Source organism: Oppia nitens, unplaced genomic scaffold, assembly GCF_028296485.1.
Source record: "Oppia nitens isolate AA-2021 unplaced genomic scaffold, nextdenovo-longstitch-racon4-pilon3 scaffold38_pilon_pilon_pilon, whole genome shotgun sequence".
Taxonomy (NCBI): Eukaryota; Metazoa; Arthropoda; class Arachnida; order Sarcoptiformes; family Oppiidae; genus Oppia; species Oppia nitens.
Genome location: NW_026533219.1, coordinates 41,868 through 65,545, shown reverse-complemented (window position 1 = coordinate 65,545; position 23,678 = coordinate 41,868). Strand labels below are relative to the sequence as shown.

The 23,678-nt window shown below is 24.0% G+C and overlaps 4 protein-coding genes across 4 annotated transcripts; 2 read left to right on the top strand and 2 right to left on the bottom strand.

Moving 5' to 3' along the window:
* The first annotated feature begins 1,651 nt into the window (after window positions 1–1,651).
* Window positions 1,652–6,233, top strand: LOC128957211 (band 7 protein AGAP004871-like). The gene is made up of 6 exons (XM_054302941.1): window positions 1,652–1,698; window positions 3,659–3,807; window positions 4,262–4,582; window positions 5,478–5,533; window positions 5,699–5,777; window positions 5,861–6,233. Exons 1-6 carry the CDS (start codon window positions 1,653–1,655, stop codon window positions 6,047–6,049), a joined length of 840 nt encoding a protein of 279 aa, XP_054158916.1. The 5' UTR covers window position 1,652; the 3' UTR covers window positions 6,050–6,233.
* Window positions 6,234–7,917: 1,684 nt separating this feature from the next.
* LOC128957163 (mucin-2-like) lies at window positions 7,918–10,969 on the bottom strand. The gene is made up of 2 exons (XM_054302885.1): window positions 8,544–10,969; window positions 7,918–8,380 (listed from the first exon to the last, which is right to left on the bottom strand). Exons 1-2 carry the CDS (start codon window positions 10,967–10,969, stop codon window positions 7,930–7,932), a joined length of 2,877 nt encoding a protein of 958 aa, XP_054158860.1. The 3' UTR covers window positions 7,918–7,929.
* A 1,725-nt stretch (window positions 10,970–12,694) lies between these two features.
* Window positions 12,695–13,735, top strand: LOC128957167 (uncharacterized). Its single transcript, XM_054302890.1, has 3 exons — window positions 12,695–12,815; window positions 12,942–13,019; window positions 13,488–13,735. The coding sequence occupies exons 1-3, from the start codon at window positions 12,695–12,697 to the stop codon at window positions 13,733–13,735; spliced, it is 447 nt and encodes a 148-aa protein (XP_054158865.1).
* A 3,120-nt stretch (window positions 13,736–16,855) lies between these two features.
* On the bottom strand, window positions 16,856–19,466 carry LOC128957166 (transcription factor GATA-4-like). Its single transcript, XM_054302889.1, has 4 exons — window positions 19,235–19,466; window positions 18,434–18,559; window positions 17,977–18,058; window positions 16,856–17,178 (listed from the first exon to the last, which is right to left on the bottom strand). The coding sequence occupies exons 1-4, from the start codon at window positions 19,412–19,414 to the stop codon at window positions 16,856–16,858; spliced, it is 711 nt and encodes a 236-aa protein (XP_054158864.1). The 5' UTR covers window positions 19,415–19,466.
* Between the last annotated feature and the right edge of the window lie 4,212 nt (window positions 19,467–23,678).

Genomic DNA, 23,678 nt, shown 5'->3' with positions numbered 1-23,678 from the left:
TTGTATTATATATTTATTTTTATTTATACTGTATTTACACTATAAATAATTGTTAGTAATAAAATATATAGACTAATATACAGTACTAATATATATATTATATTGAATTTATATACGTTTACCTTATATACTGTATTATATTAGTTATAAATTTATAGTTTATTTATTATATAAAAGTGTATATTTTATTTATATTTTTATATATTTGATTAATTATTATTATAGTACTTAATTTTTTCATTAATTATATGACATTTTAAATGTCAACCAAAAAAAACTTAGATATATATTGTATATGATGTTTATTTAAAAGTACAGTATATTAAATGTTAACTTTTTGTATATTATGCACAATAAACACAATACTATTTGATTAAATAATTATTAATAAGATATTATTATTATTATAACCTTTTTTTATTGTAGATAAATATTTTAAAGTTATAATTGTTTTTTTAAACAATATTAAAATCTATTGAGTTTAAATATACAAAAAAATAAGTTGAACTTTACTTAAGAAACTAATATAATAATATAATACCTGTATAATAATAATAATTATTATTATTTTATAAATTACATATACTGTATACATAAATCATTTTTATTATATTCTAAACATAAAATATAAATTATATTCATATACAATATATTCAATAATTTATTATGTTATTATTTAGCTAATCTATCGATCATTATAAATTTTTATCTCATTAATTATTGCTAAATTATTAAGACATTTTTATATTAGTTATTTTTTATGTTAAAAAAAATATTACGATTTTTATTGTGAATTCTATATGTTTGTATAAGTTTGTGTGTATATGTGTATGTATGTGTGTATGTATGTGTGTATGTGTGTATGTATGTGTGTATGTATGTATGTATGTATGTGTGTATGTATGTGTGTATGTGTGTGTGTATGTGTGTATGTATGTATGTATGTATGTATGTGTGTGTGTCAATGTATGTATTTGTGATGTATAGCTAGAAAATACATTTCTAGTATCCATAGAAACAAAAAAATTCAATGTTTTGTATATCGGATTCAGTGTATTTTGCGTATGTTTTTTGATATATTCAGTGACATTATATATATATATCTATATTTTAATATTAGATATTTATTTCTTTAGATAATTTTGAATCAATAATTAAACTTAAATTTATATAAGATTTTATAGTGATTTTCTACTAATTATTTTTCATAGTTAATATATATATATATATATATATTTTTACAAAAAACAGGGGTAAATATTTAGATATTTAATTATTTATTTACTTATCTAATTAATTAATAGATTCTACGATCTAATTCTGTTATTATTTATTTATTTTTTAAATATAACTATTTGTTTATTTGTTATATATATTAAATATAATAACTAACCTAGATAAATTAATAATTTAAATAAACAGTTATTATTATTATTATTATTATCTATCAATATATAAATATATAGTGAATCAACATATCAGTGAACACAACAATTAAAAAAAACTAAAAAATAATATAATAATCTATTTTAATGTCAAGTTTTTACTAAATGTTAAAAACATTATAAATAAATAAATATATATATATACTGTATATTTAATTAAATTAAAACATTCAAGCATAAAGATATATATATCTTAATTTGGCAAAAATGAACCAGGAAGATTCTATGAATAATAAAATTAACTTTGCTGAAGGTGAGATACTTTAATAATAAAAAAATTATTAAACTATTATTATATATTTATTTAATATTATAAATTTTTTGAAACTATTTGATAATAATAAATAATATTAAAAAACTATTTTAATAATATATAATTTTTTATAATCTAGTTTTTTAAATTAGTATTTATTAACTAAAATTATTTATTTTTTTAATAATTAGTTAGTAGTTCAATATTATAAAATAATATATGATAATAATATAAAAATTTGTTTAGTAAAATTGTAGTTATTTAATTTTAATTTATATCATAATAAATAATAGTATTATAAATTAGTAATTATTTCTATTTTAAATATACTGTACAAATATACTATATTAATATTTATAAAACTTTTTTCAAATAACTTTTATTTTTATTCATAAAATATGTTAATTGTTTTGTGCTTTATATATAAAACTATTAATTTGATTTTATTGAATTTATTTAAATGCATTTTGATATATATATATATATAGTTTATATAGTTGTAATTATCCTAATAATTAATAATATTTTAATTAGTACACTATACAATATAACATAAATTTTAAAAAATGATTTTAATGAAATGTAAATTTAAGTTAGTTAAAATGTCAATTTGCTTGTTTACAAAAAATTATTATTATTATTATTATCATTGTTATTATATTATTATTAAACAAAATATTTAAATTTTTATTGCATATACTGTAAAAAATATTATAAGCGATAAATGATATGTTAGCGTAATATTATTGATTATTTTATAATTTAGTATATAATTTTATATATGTATAAAATATTATTACTGATAATAATAATAATATCAATGATTATATCATATAAAAATGTATTGATATGAATTGAAACACTCCCATTAATTCCACACATAAAATAATAAATTATAATTTAAATTATTAATAAAATTTTATATAAGTAACAATTATTACTATTATTATTAGTATTTATTAATATGATTATAATGTAATGTATTTCAAAATATTTCTTTTATTAAATTATAGATTTTTAAAAAATAATAATATAATAATATTTAAATTTTAAAAATCTATATTATTATTAATAATATAATATATTATATCAATAAGTTGCACCTATCTGTGTTAGTGTCTATACATATATTGTATCTGTACATATATATATACTAAAAAATTACACATAAATCCTATATATTTATATATATACACTAATATTTATGATAAATTAATATAATTTATTTAAAAAATATATATATTTATATAGGCGTTATATGATACTATAATAATAATCTAAATTAAACTACTTACTATATTATTTGTATAGACTAATAAATAAATAAAAATTGATTAATTTAGTAATAAATATTTTCTCCCCCATATATATCCTGAATAATCTAAATATATCTAAAAAAATACCTGTTTATTGGTTTTTACTATTATTAAAACAAAACACTAAATCCCACTAAAAAAATTAAACCTCATGTGAAGTGAGAAGAGCGACAGTTACCGACGTTTATATAATGCAAAAACAAAATAGTCTAATCTATGCAGGTATACCTGTATATTATATATATTAATTATACATTATATTATTATATATATATGACATGATAGTATTTATAATATTATTTTTATCATAAATATTATTATCATAATTATTGTTGTTGTTGTTTCAAAAACACTAAAATAGACTGAAATGCACTAAAAAAAATTAACAAATAAAATGCTAATTACATATTTTTAAAACAAATAAAAAAATTATATACAATCAGATAATTTTGCTATTTTTTTATCTTTAATTTATTTTAAACAAAATTTTTTTTATTACATTTAATTTTTTCTATATATATAAATATATACTTATTTATCAATTTTTAAAAGTACATATTTTTTATTGAAATTAATTTATATCTATAAAAAAAATCTATGCAAACTATATAAACCATTATTATTATTATTATTATTACATAAAGGAAGCGAATCGACCGATAGTGGACAGGGAGTATGCGGTGCCATATTGACCCTGTTATCATTGGCAGTGGCAGCATGCACATTTCCGTTTTCGCTATTTTTTTGCATCAAAGTTGTCCAGGAGTATGAAAGGGCAGTCATATTTAGATTGGTTAGTATTAGTATATACTGTATATACATATATATATATAATATTTATTAATTTGATAATTATTTATATCTGTAGCTAAATAGTTGTAAAAATTATTTGGGTTTCATCAATTATTTTTGTTTATATTAATCAATATAAAAAAACAACTAATTATAATTTATTTTATTAGAAAAAAATATATTAAACTTAAATAATTAGAGATGATAATAAAATATTTAGGCTAATTATTTTTATTATTATTTTTTGAATTAATTAGCTTAATTGGTAATACTTAATAAAATTGATATATTAATTTTATGATGAATTTTTTTGTTTTTATTTACATAATTAAAGTTAGAAATTAGTAAAAATAGTCCATAAATTGAATTAAAAAATTATTTTCAATGTAATTAATTTTTTTTAAATATTTAACTGGTTTGTCCACTCCCCTCCCCCCCTTTAAAAAATTATATAGGGTCGTCTACTGCATGGTGGTGCCAAAGGGCCTGGTATATTCTTTATACTGCCCTGTATCGAGCACTATACAAAAGTCGACCTGAGAACCCTGACATTTGATGTACCGCCGCAGGAGGTCCTGACCAAAGATTCGGTAACCGTATCGGTCGATGCTGTTGTCTACTATCGTGTCCATAATGCTACCGTATCGGTGGCCAATGTCGAGAATGCCCATCACTCGACTCGTTTGCTGGCCCAGACTACTCTGAGAAATATGTTGGGAACTCATAATCTACATGAAATACTATCCGATCGGGAAAGCATATCAAACTCTATGCAGGTATTACAAGTAATATGAAACAACATTTTTTAATTAAATCAATCAATTAGATATATATATAGTTAGATATACAATATTATTATCAATAAATGGATTATAAGGTATTACCCAATTGGATGTGTCTCTCCTCCTCCCCTCCCCCATCATTTGGCTCCTATTTCCTATTTGGTTGTATACCTACTCTTTATTTTATATATTATAAAAATAGAAATAAATTTTATTACTATTTTTAAAAGTAGGATAGTGTGTGTGTTTATAAAAATAACCTACCTGGACAATACCAATAGTATACAATAGTATAAATATTTGTTTTATGAATCATTGTGTGTGTGTGTGTGTGTGTGTATGTATGTATGTATGTATGTATGTATGTATGTATGTATGTATGTATGTATGTATGTATGTATGTATGTATGTATGTATGTATGTATGTATGTATGTATGTATGTATGTATGTATGTATGTATGTATGTATGTATGTATGTATGTATGTATGTATGTATGTATGTATGTATGTATGTATGTATGTATGTATGTATGTATGTATGTATGTATGTATGTATGTATGTATGTATGTATGTATGTATGTGTTTTTTATATCTATGTGTGTATGTATGTTTGTTTTGTTGTCAATATTAATAGTAATATACATTATATCATTTATATAATAAATTATAGCTTACAGCTAATGTACAGTACATTAATACTAATGTTAATATAAATTTTATAGTAATTTATAAAGTTTATATTAGCAAAAAAACAATATTTTGTTATATTTATTTATTTAATTATTGATTAAATTATTAAATTATTTTAATTATCTATCATAGTTAATACAATATAGTAAATGTATATTTATATATATATATATTTTTGTGTGTTATTACAAATATAGACTGTCCTAGATGAATGTACCGGTGCCTGGGGTATCAAAGTGGAACGGGTAGAAATGTAAGTGTGTTTGTGTTTACTATACAATGTGTTTATTAACAAATAATATATTTTTTTAAATACAATTTTAATAAAAAATATAATTAATAAACAAAAATTTTAATTAATTTTTTCCACCCCCGAAATAAATGTAATAATAATAATAATAATAATAATAATAAACAGTAAAGATGTTCGCCTACCCGTGCAATTGCAACGGGCTATGGCTGCCGAAGCCGAAGCCGCCCGCGAAGCCAGAGCTAAGGTATGGTTGGGTTTTTGAAAATCTAATTTTGTTTGTGTATTAACTCTTAAAAAACTTTTTTTGTTTAAATTTTTTTCTTTCAGGTCATCGCCGCCGAAGGCGAGCAAAAGTCTGCCCGAGCTCTCAAAGAGGCGGCCGAAGTGATAGCCCAAAGTCCGGCCGCTCTTCAGCTCCGATATCTTCAAACATTGAACACAATATCGGCCGAAAAGAATTCAACCATAATATTCCCGCTTCCCATCGATTTTCTCAGTCATTTCATTAGAAAATAATTTATAGGTTTTATAGAGTATAGGTAACAGTTAGTTATTTTGATGGGACGGTTAGATTAAATTTGTTGGGACTCTGAAACACATACACACCACTACTACTTAATGTCTATCCGTTTTATCTCTGAACCACCTATTGTTTTACTTTACTCAGGTGTCTGTCTCTCACTATTATTATTATACATCACTACTACTCAACAAAAAAAAATGATAAATGATATCTCAAATTTCAATTATCTCTCACAAAATAATGTAGTTTTTTGTGTGTGTGCATAATTATACAGTATATATCATGTATTTATATATATTAAAAAATGTTTGTTTAATCAAAAATCTGATACTGAATTTCTAATTTTAAAAATAATTATTATTGGTTAATTGATTGGAAATTTATTATATATATATTATTATATTTATTATATATATTATATATATATATATAATTTAACTAATCAATTAATTATTTAATTATATTTATTTATTTTTTTGAAAGTTAGCTATAATAGCTAAAAAAATGTTTTTACAGTAATTCATAATATTGTTTGATATAATTTAAAATTTAAATCAATTTTTCTAACAAATCAAAAATATTTATTAATATATATAATAATTTAATTAAAACTATTATTTGATTTTGATTTCTAACATTCTGATCTACTATATWTATATATATATATATATATATATATACATATATGTATTGTATAATTGCTATTTGTTTTTTATTTAAATTTTGGTTTGCAATTGTTTGCCACCAAATTTGTATTCCTTAATAATTATATATATAATTGATTATTTTATTGATAACAATAATACTAATCAATTTTGCATTAAATTTTAATATATTAAGTATATACTAATATACTCTATATTAAAATAAGTATTAATAATAAAGGTATATTTGTATTTTTCAACAAACTATTATATTTCTATATATATATATATATAATTAATGATTATTATATTTGTTATTGTCCAATAAAAGTAACTTATATATTTATAAATTATCAATAATACAAAGTAACAATAATATATATATTGACTCTTGATCTCAATTTTATTTGATCTCATTAATTACTTTTTACAAAATTGACACTGATAAGTTATAATATTTTTTTAAAAAATAATTATGATTGTTAATTGTTATTATTTATTATTTAAATAAAATTGTATTGTATAAATTAAATAAATTTTTAACAAAATAATGATCACTTTATTATTATTATTATTTGTATATAAATGTTATTTTAAGTTAAAAATATATTGTTATGTAAATGTTATATCATAAATATAGTTATGTAAACAAAAAAAATTAAATATATATATATTACAGATTATGTTAAATCAGTTAATAATATAATTTTTTTGAAAATTAAATAAAAAAATCTATTACTATTATTTAAATGACTTATTAATTGAATAAATTATTTTTGTATATTATATTTTAGTTACATATTATATTAATAATAACTCAAATATTAAAAATTGACAATATAATTAAAAATATATATTAAACAAAATTGAATTATATAAAAAAATATTAACATTAAAATTGATAAAAAACACTATTTAATTATTGTTAAAAATAATTAAATTGTTTTTAAATTATTACTTTAATTAAAGTATTGTCAATATAATGTTATCCAAAATAGTTGCCTAATAATTGACTAATTTCTATATAATTATTTTTTAGATAATTACTAGTAATTACTTGTATAATAATATGTATACATATAAATAATCTTTTTTAATTAATTTATACAGTATTTTATTTACGGTAATATAAATACTGTAATTAAATATCTATAACAATTAATATTAAACAAATAAAAAAATATAATATAATCCATTATATAGACATTATTCAACTCAACAAATATCATCTACCGTTTCCAATCGCGCACCTGTTTTTCGGTTACCGATTTGACTGTCTCCATATCGGTAGACGTACGGTCCAGTGTTTGCCTAACACGGGCTAACCTATTGTAGGCCTGGCTTCTACCGTACGATGTATACGATGTGGTACTTAAGCCGCCAGTGGTAGGTATAGTAGGCAATGCCAGACTTAGAGCATCGATATCTGGCGAATAGGGCCGACTACTACTATCTGGTGACCAATAGTCGACCAGCGGCGGCGGCGGCGATGCTACGGACGACGATACCGGTGACAATAGTGTTCTGGTCAGATATGGGTGCGAAATACGGGGTATACGTGTCGGCATATGTATGCCCGATGATCGGTAACGAAACGAATCGGTTCGGGCAAACGTAACGTCCTCTTCGGTAAGTGACCGGACTTCGACTATCGATCCCGTGTGGGATGTTCGCCGTGACCTTTGACATAGAAAGAGAAAGAGAGAGAGAGAGAGAGAGAGAGAGAGAAAGAGAGATAGAGAGAGAGATTATTGAGTAATAATAATGATAACTATAAATAGTTAGATATTAGTCATTCATTGTTTGAATGATTTGTAAATGTATGTCAATTAGTAGCTCATACCTAATAAAGTCAAATGGTATATCATCCGATATGATAGATGGCCTTGGCCTCGATGTCGGCAGTTTTGGCACATATTCAACAACAGTTACTGTCGACAACACCTCAATAATGGTAATCCAAGTCTCCGATTCAAATATCGACTCGTATTGTGTCATACGACTTATGGATGTATATTCCTCAACGGTATTGCTTTCGACTATCAATGTCCGGAACTCGTCATCTGTTTCCACGAGTGTACGGAACCGTTGCCTAACATCCGGTGTTAGTCTCTGTCTATCAGTTTGTGGCGATAGACTGGGCGGTGGATTGTCCAGCGCTTCATATATGGCTGTAATCTTGGTTTCCTCATAACTGGTATAATCATCGCGAGTTGTCATTGTTGTCGTTGTGGTGGTAGTAGTCGTTGGCTGTGGCTGTTGTGGTTGTGACGGTGGCGACGACGGCGGTTGTGTTGGTTGAGGTCCAGTCAATTCCCTCAATGATTTGGTTATTTCCAGTTCCCAATCTTCTACCGATTGTTTCGATGTTTGCTTGTGATGTCTGGTCGATGTCGACTCGATCTGAGGTATGTCCGGCCGTTGCTGTTGTTTCGGCGGTAACAGCGATGGTAACGGTGGCGGCAGTGGTGGCTCCTGACGATCGTTGGCAGTAATGTGTTCAATGGTTTCGGTTTCCGAGATGTTCGTTATGAACGTATCATCTGTAGTGTGGATCAGGTATTTAGGTATCGGATATTTGACAAGTTTTCTGGTAGATGTGTCATCCGTTACTTCAGTTGTTTCGCTAACATCAACATATCGGTCATCGATGTCCTGTTGAGTATATGTTGGCCCCCGACTAGTCGGCTCCGGCATAACAATACGTTGTCGGGTAGTTGTGTCGTCAATCAGTTCAGTTGTCTGTCGATCAGTAGTCCTATAATAGTCGTCTGTTGTCTGTGCGGTAACTACTGGTTTCGGATAAGTTAATCGCCGATGAGTTGTCACATCTTCGGTAATATCGGTTACGTCTTCGGGATTGATAAACAAGTCGTCAGTTGTTTTCGATGTAATCTTCGGTTTAGTCGGCGTTATTGAGGTATATCTAGTAATGTCTTCGTTGATATCGGTTTCGTCTCCTTCAGTCAAATACAGATCATCAGTATTTTTTGTCGTAATCATCGGTGGTCTGGCGGCCAGTCTATCGTTTCGAACAACATTTTCGTCTACGTCGGTAATATATTGAGTGGTCAGATAATAGTCGTCAATATTTTTGACGCTAAGTTTTGGCGGCCGAACGTATGGCCGCTGTACGGGCAGATCTTCCAGTTCACTGTGCGACCACATATCGTTGTCGGGAATACTGCCGTAAATGGACGAAGCCATCGGTGTCGGCGGCTTTTCAAACAACTGTGTCGTAGTTCTCAGATGTCTGGTATTGTAGACATCCGTATCGGTCAGATGTTCGGTATCGTAAAAAGTCGACAACAAATCCAGTTTCGTAATATTTGGTTTGGCCATCATCGGTACCGGCAACGATGCAATCGACTCATCCCTGTCCACATCCATCGGATAGGGTTCGGGAATAAATGCCTGATTCTCGTAGCTATAGTGATCCCGTCGGATACTCGACGTATCACTGATAACACTGATTTCCTCTGACGAGGGATACTCTGAACTACTTGTGCTGACAGCTACCCGGGGTATGTGAACCGGTTCGATGGTCAGCTCAGTAGGCGGACTGCTAATGAATTTACGTTTCCGGACAACTTTGATGTTACGCCGTTTCAGGCAATAGTAGGCCATACCTATACCCAGCAACAGTAGAGTCAGAAACAGCAGTGCACTGATAATCAACAACAGTTCAACTTCGGATAGTTTGGCCGCTATGGGTACCGGCGGTGGCGGCGGTATTTCAAGTATCGGTGCCGATATACTGGGCGGCGGCGGTGCCAACGGTGGCGGATAGCGGCAAACAATTGTCTTAATTTCGTCCTCTTCGAGCTCCAGTGTCCGATGAAATCGCAATATTATATTATTGATGAACAGTCGCGGGGCCTCCTGTTTCGTACCGCACCCTTTCAACGGCAACCGCATCTCATAGTAACGGTTACCGTCACCGTAGAACTTGCACGGACTGGTCCGGTCGTAATCCGAATAACCGATACCGCGAAATGGTTCGGAAAAATTAATTTTGACAATCATTTCGCCCGATTCGCACGATAGATAGGCCCGACTACGGTTGGTCACAATTTCCGAATTCAATTGATCAGTGGCCGCAAGTTTGACCACATTCTGAGTAATCCGACGTTCAAGTTCTTCGGCTAACTGTTCCTCAGTTAGCTCAGGGCTAACATTCCCAGCACTTTGACTCAACACTACTTGTATTGATGTTAATAATTGTGTTAATAACAAAAGTGTCGTCAATATCACAATATTTCCATACATTGTGTCTATATTTATATTTAAATCATATATAGATTAATATTTTCTTATATTAATTAATTAATCATAAATATAATAGTGAAATATTTTTTATATATTTTTTCAATATATATTATATTAATATTATTATTATTTTTTAAATATTTTAAACTTTTATTAATAATTATTATTATTTAATCATTTTATGTGACTAAAGCAAAGTCGACTAAATAAATATTTATTTTTAATTTATTATTATTATTAAAAAAATAATAATTTTACTAACTAAAACTAAACATTTTACTAATAATATCAAATTTTTAAATATCAAATTTTTAAAGTAATATATTTTTTTCAATTGTGTTGATTATTATTATTATGAGTTTAAAAACTTATAACTGTTTATTAGTTGTTGTTTATTAGCAATCATTAAATGAAATAAAAATATTTTTTTAAAACTGAAAATTTCCAAATTTAAAAAATAATTAATAAAAAAATAAATAAATATAGAAATGAAGATTATATTATTATTATTATTATTATTATTATTATTATTATTATAATTACTATTATGAAAATTGAGGTTTATTTTGGACACACATATATAGATAGAGACGACACAAATAGCTAAATATGATGAAAATAAAATTAATTTATTATATTATATATGAGTGTATATATAAATTTATATATATATAAGTACACACTGTATATATATATATAATAATATTAATATATAAGTGTGACACACATATATCTGAGAAAGTTTTTTTTGAAACAATATAAAAATTTATTATAATATAAATAATAATAATTATTATTAATAATATAAAGAGTGAGAGTCTCTCCTGTTTGCAAATTAGTGTATAAAACAACTCTCATTTAGGGGATAGTTGTCTGTAATAATAATAATACTGTATTATGTCCTTAAACATGACGTATATGGTATGGGTTCAGCTATATGTTTAAGTCAAGTGTTTGTGTTGTTGTTATATAGCTTATGTAGGTATTGTTTAGGTAGGTGGTTTGGTATTGTAGGGTATGGTATGGACACACAACAGGTGTAAGCTGTAAACTTTCGTTAGTAGTTTTTTATTATTTATTTTTTACTTTACTTTATTTTTTGTATATACCATTATTGAGGTCGACATGTATAGTATCATATATATACAGTATATATAAGACATTGTAAATCAATGATTGTTTGGTTGCACAGGTATCTCACTATGCTGTTTGTCTGATTGAATGAATGAATGAATGACAAGAGAGAGAGAGAGAGAGAGAGAGAGAGAGAGAGAGAGAGAGAGAGAGAGAGAGAGAGAGAGAGAGAGAGAGAGAGAGAGAGAGAGAGAGAGGAACCGGTTTTTTGTCCTCATTTTTTTGCATAATTACTATTACACGCCAACAACAACATTACATTACATATACAATACCTGTAAAAATATATATAACAACAACTAACTAACTCAACATAGATTTTTCTGCCAAAATATCCAACATTTTTGCTAAAATAATTTATATATATATATACCTGTATTTTTAACATTGATTATATATTTGGTGTGTGTGAGTGTGTATGCAATTTCAATGATCCTTGATAAAAATTTTGAAATCCATATAAAATAAATTAATTAGTTTTTTAAGTGTGATTTTTATTGGGGAAAAAAATATAAGTTGGTGTATATATATATAGATATATTAATTTTTTTTTGTAAAGCTATTACTGTATTTGTATATATATTTATATAAATGCATATCAATAGGCTGTTGTTTGCCATATTAATTGTATGGTTGATATGTATTAAGCGTGTAGTCCGGGCCCGAGTCAAGCGCTGTTATGTTTGCCGATCCCGTGGACCGTTGGGTGATTGTATGTAACAAAAATTGTGTTTTTTAAATATTATTATTATTATTATAATTAAAATATTTATAATAAACAATATATTTATTGTTTGTTTTTTTATTTGTGATCTGATTTTTATTTTTATTTTTTTAGGTAAAGACCCGTTTGAGTACAACACGACAACACCAACTGTAGACCGAATGGCTGTCGAGACACAACCCTGTGCTAGTGGTATGTGAGCTCTGTATAGACATATATACTGTATATACAGTGAATACTGTATTTAATTGTTCAGAAAATTAATAAATTAATTAATTATACAATTAATAATAATAATGAATATATAAATAATTTATAAGGGATTGTAAGATATATAATAGTTGTATTTGTATTGTTAATTATGATAATATTTATAAATATAAATTTCATAACCTCTTTTATTGATATATTATACCATTGCCATTGAATTGAAGTTAGTTATTGTTATGATTATATATATAATTTATTTGGATAAAATTTAATTGTTAAAAAATTCATTATTATTTATTTATTATTTTATATTATAAATTAGTAATTTAGAAATTATAATACTTTATCATTTAGTTTTACACAAATAATATCAATATTATAATGTTTATAATAGTTAACTATATAATTATTGTTTTGTTTTTTTATTAATCAATTAATTAAAATAAAAAGGTTGGTGCGGAAAGTCAGTCGAGGGTCAATCGGATGGCCAGCACGTGTTGGCCACTGAACGTATGTGTCTTCAACGGCCACCCAGTGATCATAAGGAGCGGTGCGGAGACACCATCTATGGTCACACTAGAAAGTCATTCTTCATGTGCTTCTGTAGAGGAGATCTATGCAATCAATCGACCACTGGATTAGCATATCATTTGCCAACACAACTATCAATCATATTAATTGCCATTTTGTTTATATAAAAATTAATTTATAATATTAAATATATAAAAAAAAATTTTGTAAATTATGATTTACTTATTTATTTTTTTAGTATTTTTGTAAATTTATTTATTTATATATATTTTTTGGTAAATGTCAATAAATTTTAAGATATTTATTTTTTACTGTTTGTTTTAATTTGTTATAATAATTCTTTAATTTTTTTAAAAGTTTTATATTATTTATTAATATATCTGTATATAAATAATACAAACGAATATTTTCTTAATCACTGTTAAATGTTTATACAGTATTTTACATATTATTTTTTTTAAAAAAATAATTATTTAATTTAACATCTATTTAGTTAATATAGTTGTAAATTATATATAATTTATTTTTAAAACTAAAATTACATTTTAATAATGTTAGACAAGATTAAGATTTAATTTGTAATTATTTAAAAGTTATATTATTTAAATATACAATTAATAGATGGCGACTTGTTTGTAAATGATAAAATATTTTTTTTAAATAATTTGAACTGGTACAATTTTTCTAAACTTTTACTTATAAAATATTAATATTTAACAAGCTCAAATTTGCTAATTTTAAATCCAATTATTTAGATTTTATAAATATTTTTTAATATTGATTTTTTCAAAATATTTTTTTTAAAATAACATTTTTTTTATAAGTTTGTATCAATATATGTGTTTTGTATATATACTAAAATTATAAATAAAAATATTATTTATAAACTAACTTATTTTTTAATAAATGAATGAAATTTTATTATTTTTTTATTAATAAAAAATTTATTTTATAACCACAATGATTTTAATTATAATTATTAGATAAAAACAATTTGTTGTTTCAATGTAAATGATTATCTATAATTTAATATTAATATTTATTATATATATACTTGTATGTACAGCAATGTAATTAAATTGCAAATTGAATATAATTTTCATTTAATAAAACAAAAAAAAAACAAACAAATATTTATAATTTGTTTAATAATAAAAAACATTGTTTTCCTAACTATACTGTATATAATTAACATAATTACGTTTGTGTTTTAACTTATGTTTACATTGAGAAAAAAAATTAAAGTTATAATTCAATTACTTGATAAAATAAGTATAATATTATTAACTTTTAAAAAAATAAATTACTGTATATAATAAATATGTTTTAACAAAACAATAGATATGTTTCTATAAGATACTGTATATATAAAAATATAAATAAATATTTGTATATATATTATATTATATATATATAAAATTTATATTTAATTTTATATATATATACTGTATATATATAATACTATTTATATATCTTATATATAGGTATATACTGTATATTATATTTCATATTAAGCTCGTTTCAGTTTGTTATTACAATTATTTTTTTTGACTATACAATTGAGATAATAATAAAAAATAATAATAATAGTAAAAATAAATATAATAATATTTCATTTTTGTTTTGTTTGTTTTGTCTAATACATTGTGTTTATTAGTTTAATAAGATGTTATCAAATAATTAAATATAAAAAAACAACTAAATATAAACATTAATTTAATAATATCAAAATGACAATAGATTTTCATCGTATACATACATTGTTTTTTGTTTGTTTGTTACAATAGTATTAAATATAAATTAACATTAACTTATTGTATAATATTATTTAATATTGCATTTTGTTGTGTTTGTTTTACACATAGAAATGTAATTTTTTAAAAATAATAATTTATATAATGATTTAATTTTTATAAATAAAAACTTTGTTCAACATTTAAATCAATTATTTTTGGCAGTAATATGATGTACAGTATATAATATAATAAATAATTGATTTAAATTACCTGTATTTTATTTAATAATCATTTTACTATACAAACAAGTATGTATTGTATTATTATTAACTTATTGAAATTTTTTAAAAACTTTTTGTTGTCTATTATTATTAATTAAGTTACTTAAAATTTATAACTTTTATATTATTTTTTTTAAAAAAATTATTATATTAAATAAAAAATTATTAATCAAATAATAATACAAATACAGTAAACACATGAATTTACAACAACAAAAAAATATTTATTATTTGTATATTGAGTCAAGTATTTCTATTAATTAAGCTTTTGTTAGATTAAAGTTTTTTTTAAAAAAAATCTATAATTTATATGTAAACTAATCACAGTTATTTCGTATACTAAAGTTATTGCTTAAATATTTGCAGTTTATTTAAAAATTAATTAATATAATAAAAACTATTGTTTATTTATTTATTATTTTTTTAATAACTAACATAACAAATGTACAATAATTGTACAATATTGTTATTATTTTAATTATATTTTTTAAAAAGAGGTAATTGCTATACATACTGTACTATTGTAATAATTAATATATTATAATATTACCATGGTATAATTATTGTTATATTATTATTATTATTATAACTATTACCCGTCAAATATATCATTAATGAAATTTAAATAACAAAATAGAAAATTTATTATATTTGATCGCTGATCATTGTATACTATTGTTATTATAATTGTATATTAATTAATTAAGCTAGATAATTTATATTCTAATTTATAATAATAATAAAACCGTAGTAGTTTTGAAATTATTATATTGTACTGTAGTGTTTTTAATTTAAGCTATTGCTGTATATATACCCTAATATTGTATTTTATATTTTTTGTGTGAATATTTATATTTAATATATAACCTTGTTTATATAGTATATTTTTAAAAAAATGTCAAAAATTTCAATTTGCAAAATGTTTTGCTAAATAATTTATAATAGTTGCCTAATAATAATAAAAATGTTGTATCAATAAATAATGAGTATTGTAATATAAAGTATTATTATTATTATTATTATCATAAGTAATGATAACTGATCTTAAATAATAATACTAATAATAAAAACCTTAAATTAAATAATTACAATTTGCTATGTAATTATAACAACAAGTTTTTTTCATTTGAGATAATACAACTACAAAATTAAATAATTATTAAAATAAAAATTACCCAAATTTACTAATTAATTATTAATTTTTTTTTTGATGAAATATTATGATGAAAATGAAACCATAAAATATTGATTTTATTTGTTTGTTTGTCAATTATTTTGGCGATGAAATACTGTCCCGATTTGATGGTACCACCACCGCTGACCATTGACTATGATTGTGATTATGATTATTATTATTATTATGATTGACACCAACAACATTGTGGTTAACAAAATGATTGGCAGCTGATATAGGATCGACAATCGGATGATCACCGCCGGCTAAACCGTGTCTTAACATTAGGTGTGATCTGGTAGTCATCTCATCATCCGTTGATGACATATCTCTGTCATTGATATCGTTGTTGTTGTTGTTGTGTTTTGTTGTCTCACTTTTACAATGATTATGATGCTGATGATGATGATTGCCAGCATCTGTATATTATTTTAGATAATAACCATCAAAATAAATATAAATATTTATATAATTAATTATATAACTGCTTTTAATTCAATTTTTTGGTTTTTGTTTTTTAAAAATAAGTTGCAATTTGTGTGATTAAAATGTGTGATTTGTCATTAATTTTTTTCTATGTGCTCTCTCTCTCTCTCTCTCTCTCTCTCTCTCTCTCTATCTATCTATCTATCTATCTATCTATCTATCTCTCTATCTCTCTCTCTCTCTCTCTCTCTCTCTATCTATCTATCTATCTATCTATCTATCTATCTATCTATCTATCTATCTATCTATCTATCTATCTATCTATCTATCTATCTATCTATCTATCTATCTATCTATCTATCTATCTATCTATCTATCTTACCGATAAATCTAAAATTGTAAAACTATTTAAATTAATAAATAAAATAAATAATATTAAATTTTAAAACTATTTTTTCTAATGGCAATTAGCAATATTTTGTTTCCAATTAAATTAGTAAACAAATATATACCTGTATATAATCTTATATATATGATATATATATAAACTAATAAATAATATATATGTTTTTCTGTGAAACATTATTTATTATGTCATTTATTAAAAAACTATATAATTATTTAAAAAGTTATATTCTTATAATAATAATAATAATAATTTTTATTATTATAGTAATAAAAATAGTATTTCTCACTTAATTTCGATGATGATTGAGGTATTGAATCGTTGTTTAAATGTTTATTATTAGTATTATTATTATTATTATTTAGATTATTATGATTATGTGAACTGATTTGTGAGCTATTATTTTGTTTAGGCTTTCGTTTGCGTGTTTGTATGCCTTCCTTACGCATAGCAAGCGGACGGTTCACCTGAATGTCAAAAAATATAAAATTCAACCAAAAAAAAGTCAGTAAATTGTTTCAGCAATTTTTTATTATATATATATATATAAACACAAATAGTCTATATATGTGTTTAGCTATACTAATGAAAAGCAAAGACAATGTGTCGACACAATGTAGGTATAGTACAGTAAACTTTAGTTATATTATAATATAGTAGTAATAGTAATAATAATAATAATAATAATAGTAGTAATATCAATGACAAAAACGTAAACGAAGTAATAAATATCTTTTTTGTGTATTTATTTTAAAAGCTAAAAGAAAATAGTGATGTAATGATAGATAAGGTATAGGTATAGGTATAGTCTAGTAAGGGAATGGTGTGTATATGTTGTTTACGTTATGGAGCTTATAGTATAGGCCACAGGCGTTACAGACAGGTTCGCCCTCATTATTCCTGCGCCACAGTGTTGTCGTTGTTGTGCCACAGTTTGAACAGCACAGACCTAATCGACGACTGGCTGCCTATTATTTATTTTTATTCAATTGAAAAGACAAATTGTATTAGCAATTAATAAATTTTAAGTAATAGTAATAATAATTATATTAGATTTTATAATCAGTATCGATAGATATTTTTGTTATATTGCATATACAGTATAAAGTGTTAATTGAATTTTATAATAAAAACTATGCTATAAAATTTATTCTGTTTATTTCAGTATATAGTTTTTTAAATATATATATATTATATATATGTTTTATATATATGTTATTTTGTATTTCAATATTTATATATGAAAGTATACATTAATTTCTCATTATACATGACTATATATATATTTATATATTTGATATGAATCTTCAATTATATATATAATATACTATATAACTACATAGTTGAGTAATGTTTGATATACTGATATATAAATGAAAAAATATTTCAAATATTTATATCAAACATTCATATTCACTATTTTTTACAATATAATTGAAAATTTTTCAATATTTTTATTTATCTATTTTTTATTTATCTATAATTGTATCTGTATTACTTCTAAGAGATTATTATTTTAAAATTTATATTGAAATATTAGATATTTCAAAAATTATTGTCAATAATAGAAATATTAAAATAATAATAATTATTATTATTATCAAAATTGATTGATATATATATATAAACGATTGGCTACTGACTAGTCTTCTCTGAGGTTTGATGAGAGGCCTACGCGCGCCGTTCATCTTATGATACAATCCGCAAGCATTGCACAGGTAGTGTCCGGTGCCATCCCTGCGCCACAACGGTGTCGATATAGCGCCACAGTTGACACACTCGCGGCCTTCGCTAAAGTGAGCGGCATATGAGGGCGGAGCCATTGACGATGGCGGATGCGGCGACAGGCCGTGACTGCCAACACCAACAACACCACCACCACCGGTGACAACCATCGATGATGGAGTCGAGTCTATATTGGTTTTAACAGCAAATAAATGTCATATTTTTGTTGTTGTTGGGTTCTGGGTATGACTGTCCATCAATACATTGACTGTATTATTATATAGTGTGTGTGTCATTGCATTGCGTGACTTAATCGCATTAATTGCAAATGCATTTGAACTAAAAAATAATTTTTTCATTTGACTCAACCAAAAAAAAATTTATATATATATATATATATAAATTATTAAATTGCTATACATTTATACAATTTGACAGTATTTCCATAGAGACACTCCAACACTGACACTGTCAGCTCAGTTATTAGCAAAATAAAAAAAACAGACAGACATACACACAAACTATATATATATATATAGTAATTAAACGTCAAATGAATAATAATAAAAAATTAGTTTTTATTTAGTATTAAGTAGTGATAGAAGTTTACACAACAAACCTGATCTACGGAAAGCTGATTGACTGGCAGTAAGTCCGGCCTGAAAGCCGGCAGTGGCCGCGTCCAGGCGTTGCAGTCCGGCTGCGGCAACAGCGGCAGCACTGCCAGCCCAGGCACAGACAGCTTCATACGAGTAGGGATGAAGACCATTGATGGCCGCATTCCTGAAGTAGGCAGTAGTATCAGATCCGCTGCTGTTGCGACCGCCACAGGTCGGTGCCATACTTGTGGTGACGATCCCTCCGCCACCGCCAGTTGAACCGCCGCCACATAATGGGGACGACGCCGACGAGCCGGCATTGACTGACACAACGGCACCGACACCTGTTACTGGCGACTGCATCGGTTGTATAGATAGATATGTGTGTGTATTAGTAATGTAGTAAAGATTGTAATATAAGATAACTAAGCATTTGGAAAGTTTTATTGATATATACAGTCAGTCATACAGTATATAGTCTCAGTTCAGGTATTATTATTAGTAGTACAGTAGTAGTACTGATAGTAAAAGCATACCATCACTCGTTAATATCATAATATCAGTAATATGTGTTTATAATAAAAATAATAATAAATATTTGTCTAATTAATGATAATTAATGATCAAATCTATATCAATAATCTTGTTTATATAATAATTATTTTCGATATTATATATCAGTAAAATTATCAAATATTATATAATAATAATATAATATGATATAATATAATGAATTTTAGTACCCAGGTTTATCTTATATAAAATTTATATAAAAATATATCACATAATAATAACACCTAATACAGTGTCAGTGTTAGTAGACTATCAAATAATATTGTTAACAATAATAGATATACTAAATAAATCAAATTTAAATTATAATAATGTATTTAAAACAAACATTAAAATTATAGGAAAATGTAACTCATATTTGTTAAAATTACAGTAAAAATTTATTATTATTATTATATGTTAACTATAAAAATGTTTACTTGTTATTTATTGTATACGGTAATAAATATAAATTTTATATATACCAATTAAATAGCATATTAACAATATGTATTGTATATAAAATATTTCAATTCTACATTTTAGTTTAAAAAAAATTATTTTTTAACTTTATTTATTTATTATTATTATCTCTAGCCAATATTACCTAATAAAATTTTCCAGTAAATTTGTTATTAGAAAAAATATGCCATTTATTTAACACCTAATAGATTCATATTATTATTTATTTTTTTTTGAAATTATTTGAGATTATAGGACTTTTTTTTTGAATGCTTATACATTACAATATACAGATCGTATGTATTGCAAAATTGCAACAACAAAAAATAAAAAGCTTTTCTCATACCATAGATTTTCAATTGACAGTGTATTTTAATATATATATAGGGTGTATATATATATTAAACAGGTATATATATACAGACAGGTATATATATATATATAGAGTGAGAGAGAGAGAGAGAGAGAGAGAGAGAGGTTTTAGTAAATAGCTTTTAAGTCGAGTCACACGAGAGTTATGACAGGCATGAGAGGCAACTGTAATGAGTCTCTGAGTCTAATTGTTTGAGTGATAAAGATATAGATTTGAGACAAAACACATTAAATGACATAAAAAGTTGCATTTAGAGAGAGAGAGAGAGAGAGAGAGAGAGAGAGAGAGAGAGAGGCGGTGAGAGAGATAATTACCTGAAATGGAAAACGTGATGAAAATGGAGATGGAGTTTGATTTGATGCTAATGTATGACTGGTATCGTTAGCTGTCTGGCCTATCGGTGCCACTGTCCATGAAGGCGATGACCGAACCGAGCCGTTCTGGTGATCACTACATGAGCCATCAATTAGCGACGAGGCACCACCGCCGCCGCCATACTGGCCATGCATTACTGCCCCTCCCTGTCCTCTATAGATAGACTGCATATACGGCGTGTCCTGGTTTGCCATACAGTACTGCCCGGACATCAGATTTTGTAACATTACTACTACAGTATATATAGAGAGATATGAATAATAATTTTCTTTATTTTCTATAGTATTTAATCATAAATATTGATAATAAAAGTGTAATTATAAAATAATTATTTAAGTTATTAAAAGCATATATTTAGATATATTAATATATAAATTTATATTATTTAATAATTTGCATTAATATTGAATTAAAAAATAAATATAATTTTATTTAATAATTTAATAATATCAATAATTTTGTTACCCAAATATTAAATTAATTCAATAATTCAATTTTTTATTCACATTTTTATGTTTTAGTTATTATAAATCATATTCATATACAGTTTAACATTTTATTAATAATTAAGTTTATAATTTTATTTAATAATATCAAACTTAATTATTAATAAAGTGTTAAAATGTATATAAATATGATTTATAATAACTAAAATTTAAAAAAATCTGAATAAAAATTGAATTATTGAATTTATTTAATATTTGGGTAACAAAATAGTTTATTGTATTATAACTTATATTTCTATAATTATGTAAAACATGTTGTGGTTATATATAATAATAATCTTGTAATTTAATATATTTAGTAATTATATGTTTAGTAATTCTGTAATATTATAATTTGAGTTTAATTTAAATAGCATTAAAACAAAATAATAATAAAATTGAATAAACAAAATACTGTAAATTAAACATTAGTTAGTATAGTTTAAAACAACTGTAATACTAGTTTTTAATTAAACATTACATTTGTTTATATGTTATAATTAAGTTATTTGTTAGTTTTTATTATAAATTTAACAAAAGTTTTTCAATTGAGATTAATTATTATAATAACATTTAAATATTAGTTGTATAGTATAGTTTAAATACTAGACTAATACATTATATGATGCTAATACTATAATATCATATTAACTAACCTATGTCAATTTGTTAAGAATATATCAATAAATCTTTATTATATGTTTAAAAAATGTCAAATCATTTTTATCAATAATTGTATTGACACATAAATGATTAAATAACTAAAAAAATGTTTGTTTTTCATATACATAATTTGCTAGATATTGTTTGTTGAATAAATTATTTATTAAATCTTATTTTTTTGTCTACAATTATATCATATATTAATATAATTTAATTAAAATTGAGGACAACATTTCTCTCTCCCCTCCCCTCCTCTAAAAAAACCTAAACCCAAAAATTTCTTCCTCTAAGATAAACATATTGTGTTTCAAGAGGTCAGACCCTAATCGTTAAGAGAGAGAAATAAAAATTATGTCTAAACAGACAAACCATTAATAAATCAGAATATTTATTGATAAATAAAATTTTTATAAACACTAACATTTTTTAAAAAAAACTATAGTTTTCAAATACTTGTACCTATATCTAAATAGTATATATATATATATATATACAGTTTCATATTTAATATATTTATTCTAGTTGTTCAAGTTTTTATAGATTTATTATCTTTATTTTTATAGTTTGTGTGTGTGCAAATACAATTAATTTATTAATTGTAATTTAAGTAAAAATAATAATTTGAATATTTGTTTTTATTTATTTAATATGAATAAAGATTAATAAAGTAATTGTTATAATTTTTGATATATATATATTTGAATGAACAATTTAAATTTAAATTAGAATTATTATATGTTATCTAATTATTTATTTGAAAACATTAATTTGTTTCTATTATATAATAGTCATTAATCAAATAAACTTTAAATGTTTGTAATGCAATGTTAAATTATTAAATAATCTAATTTGT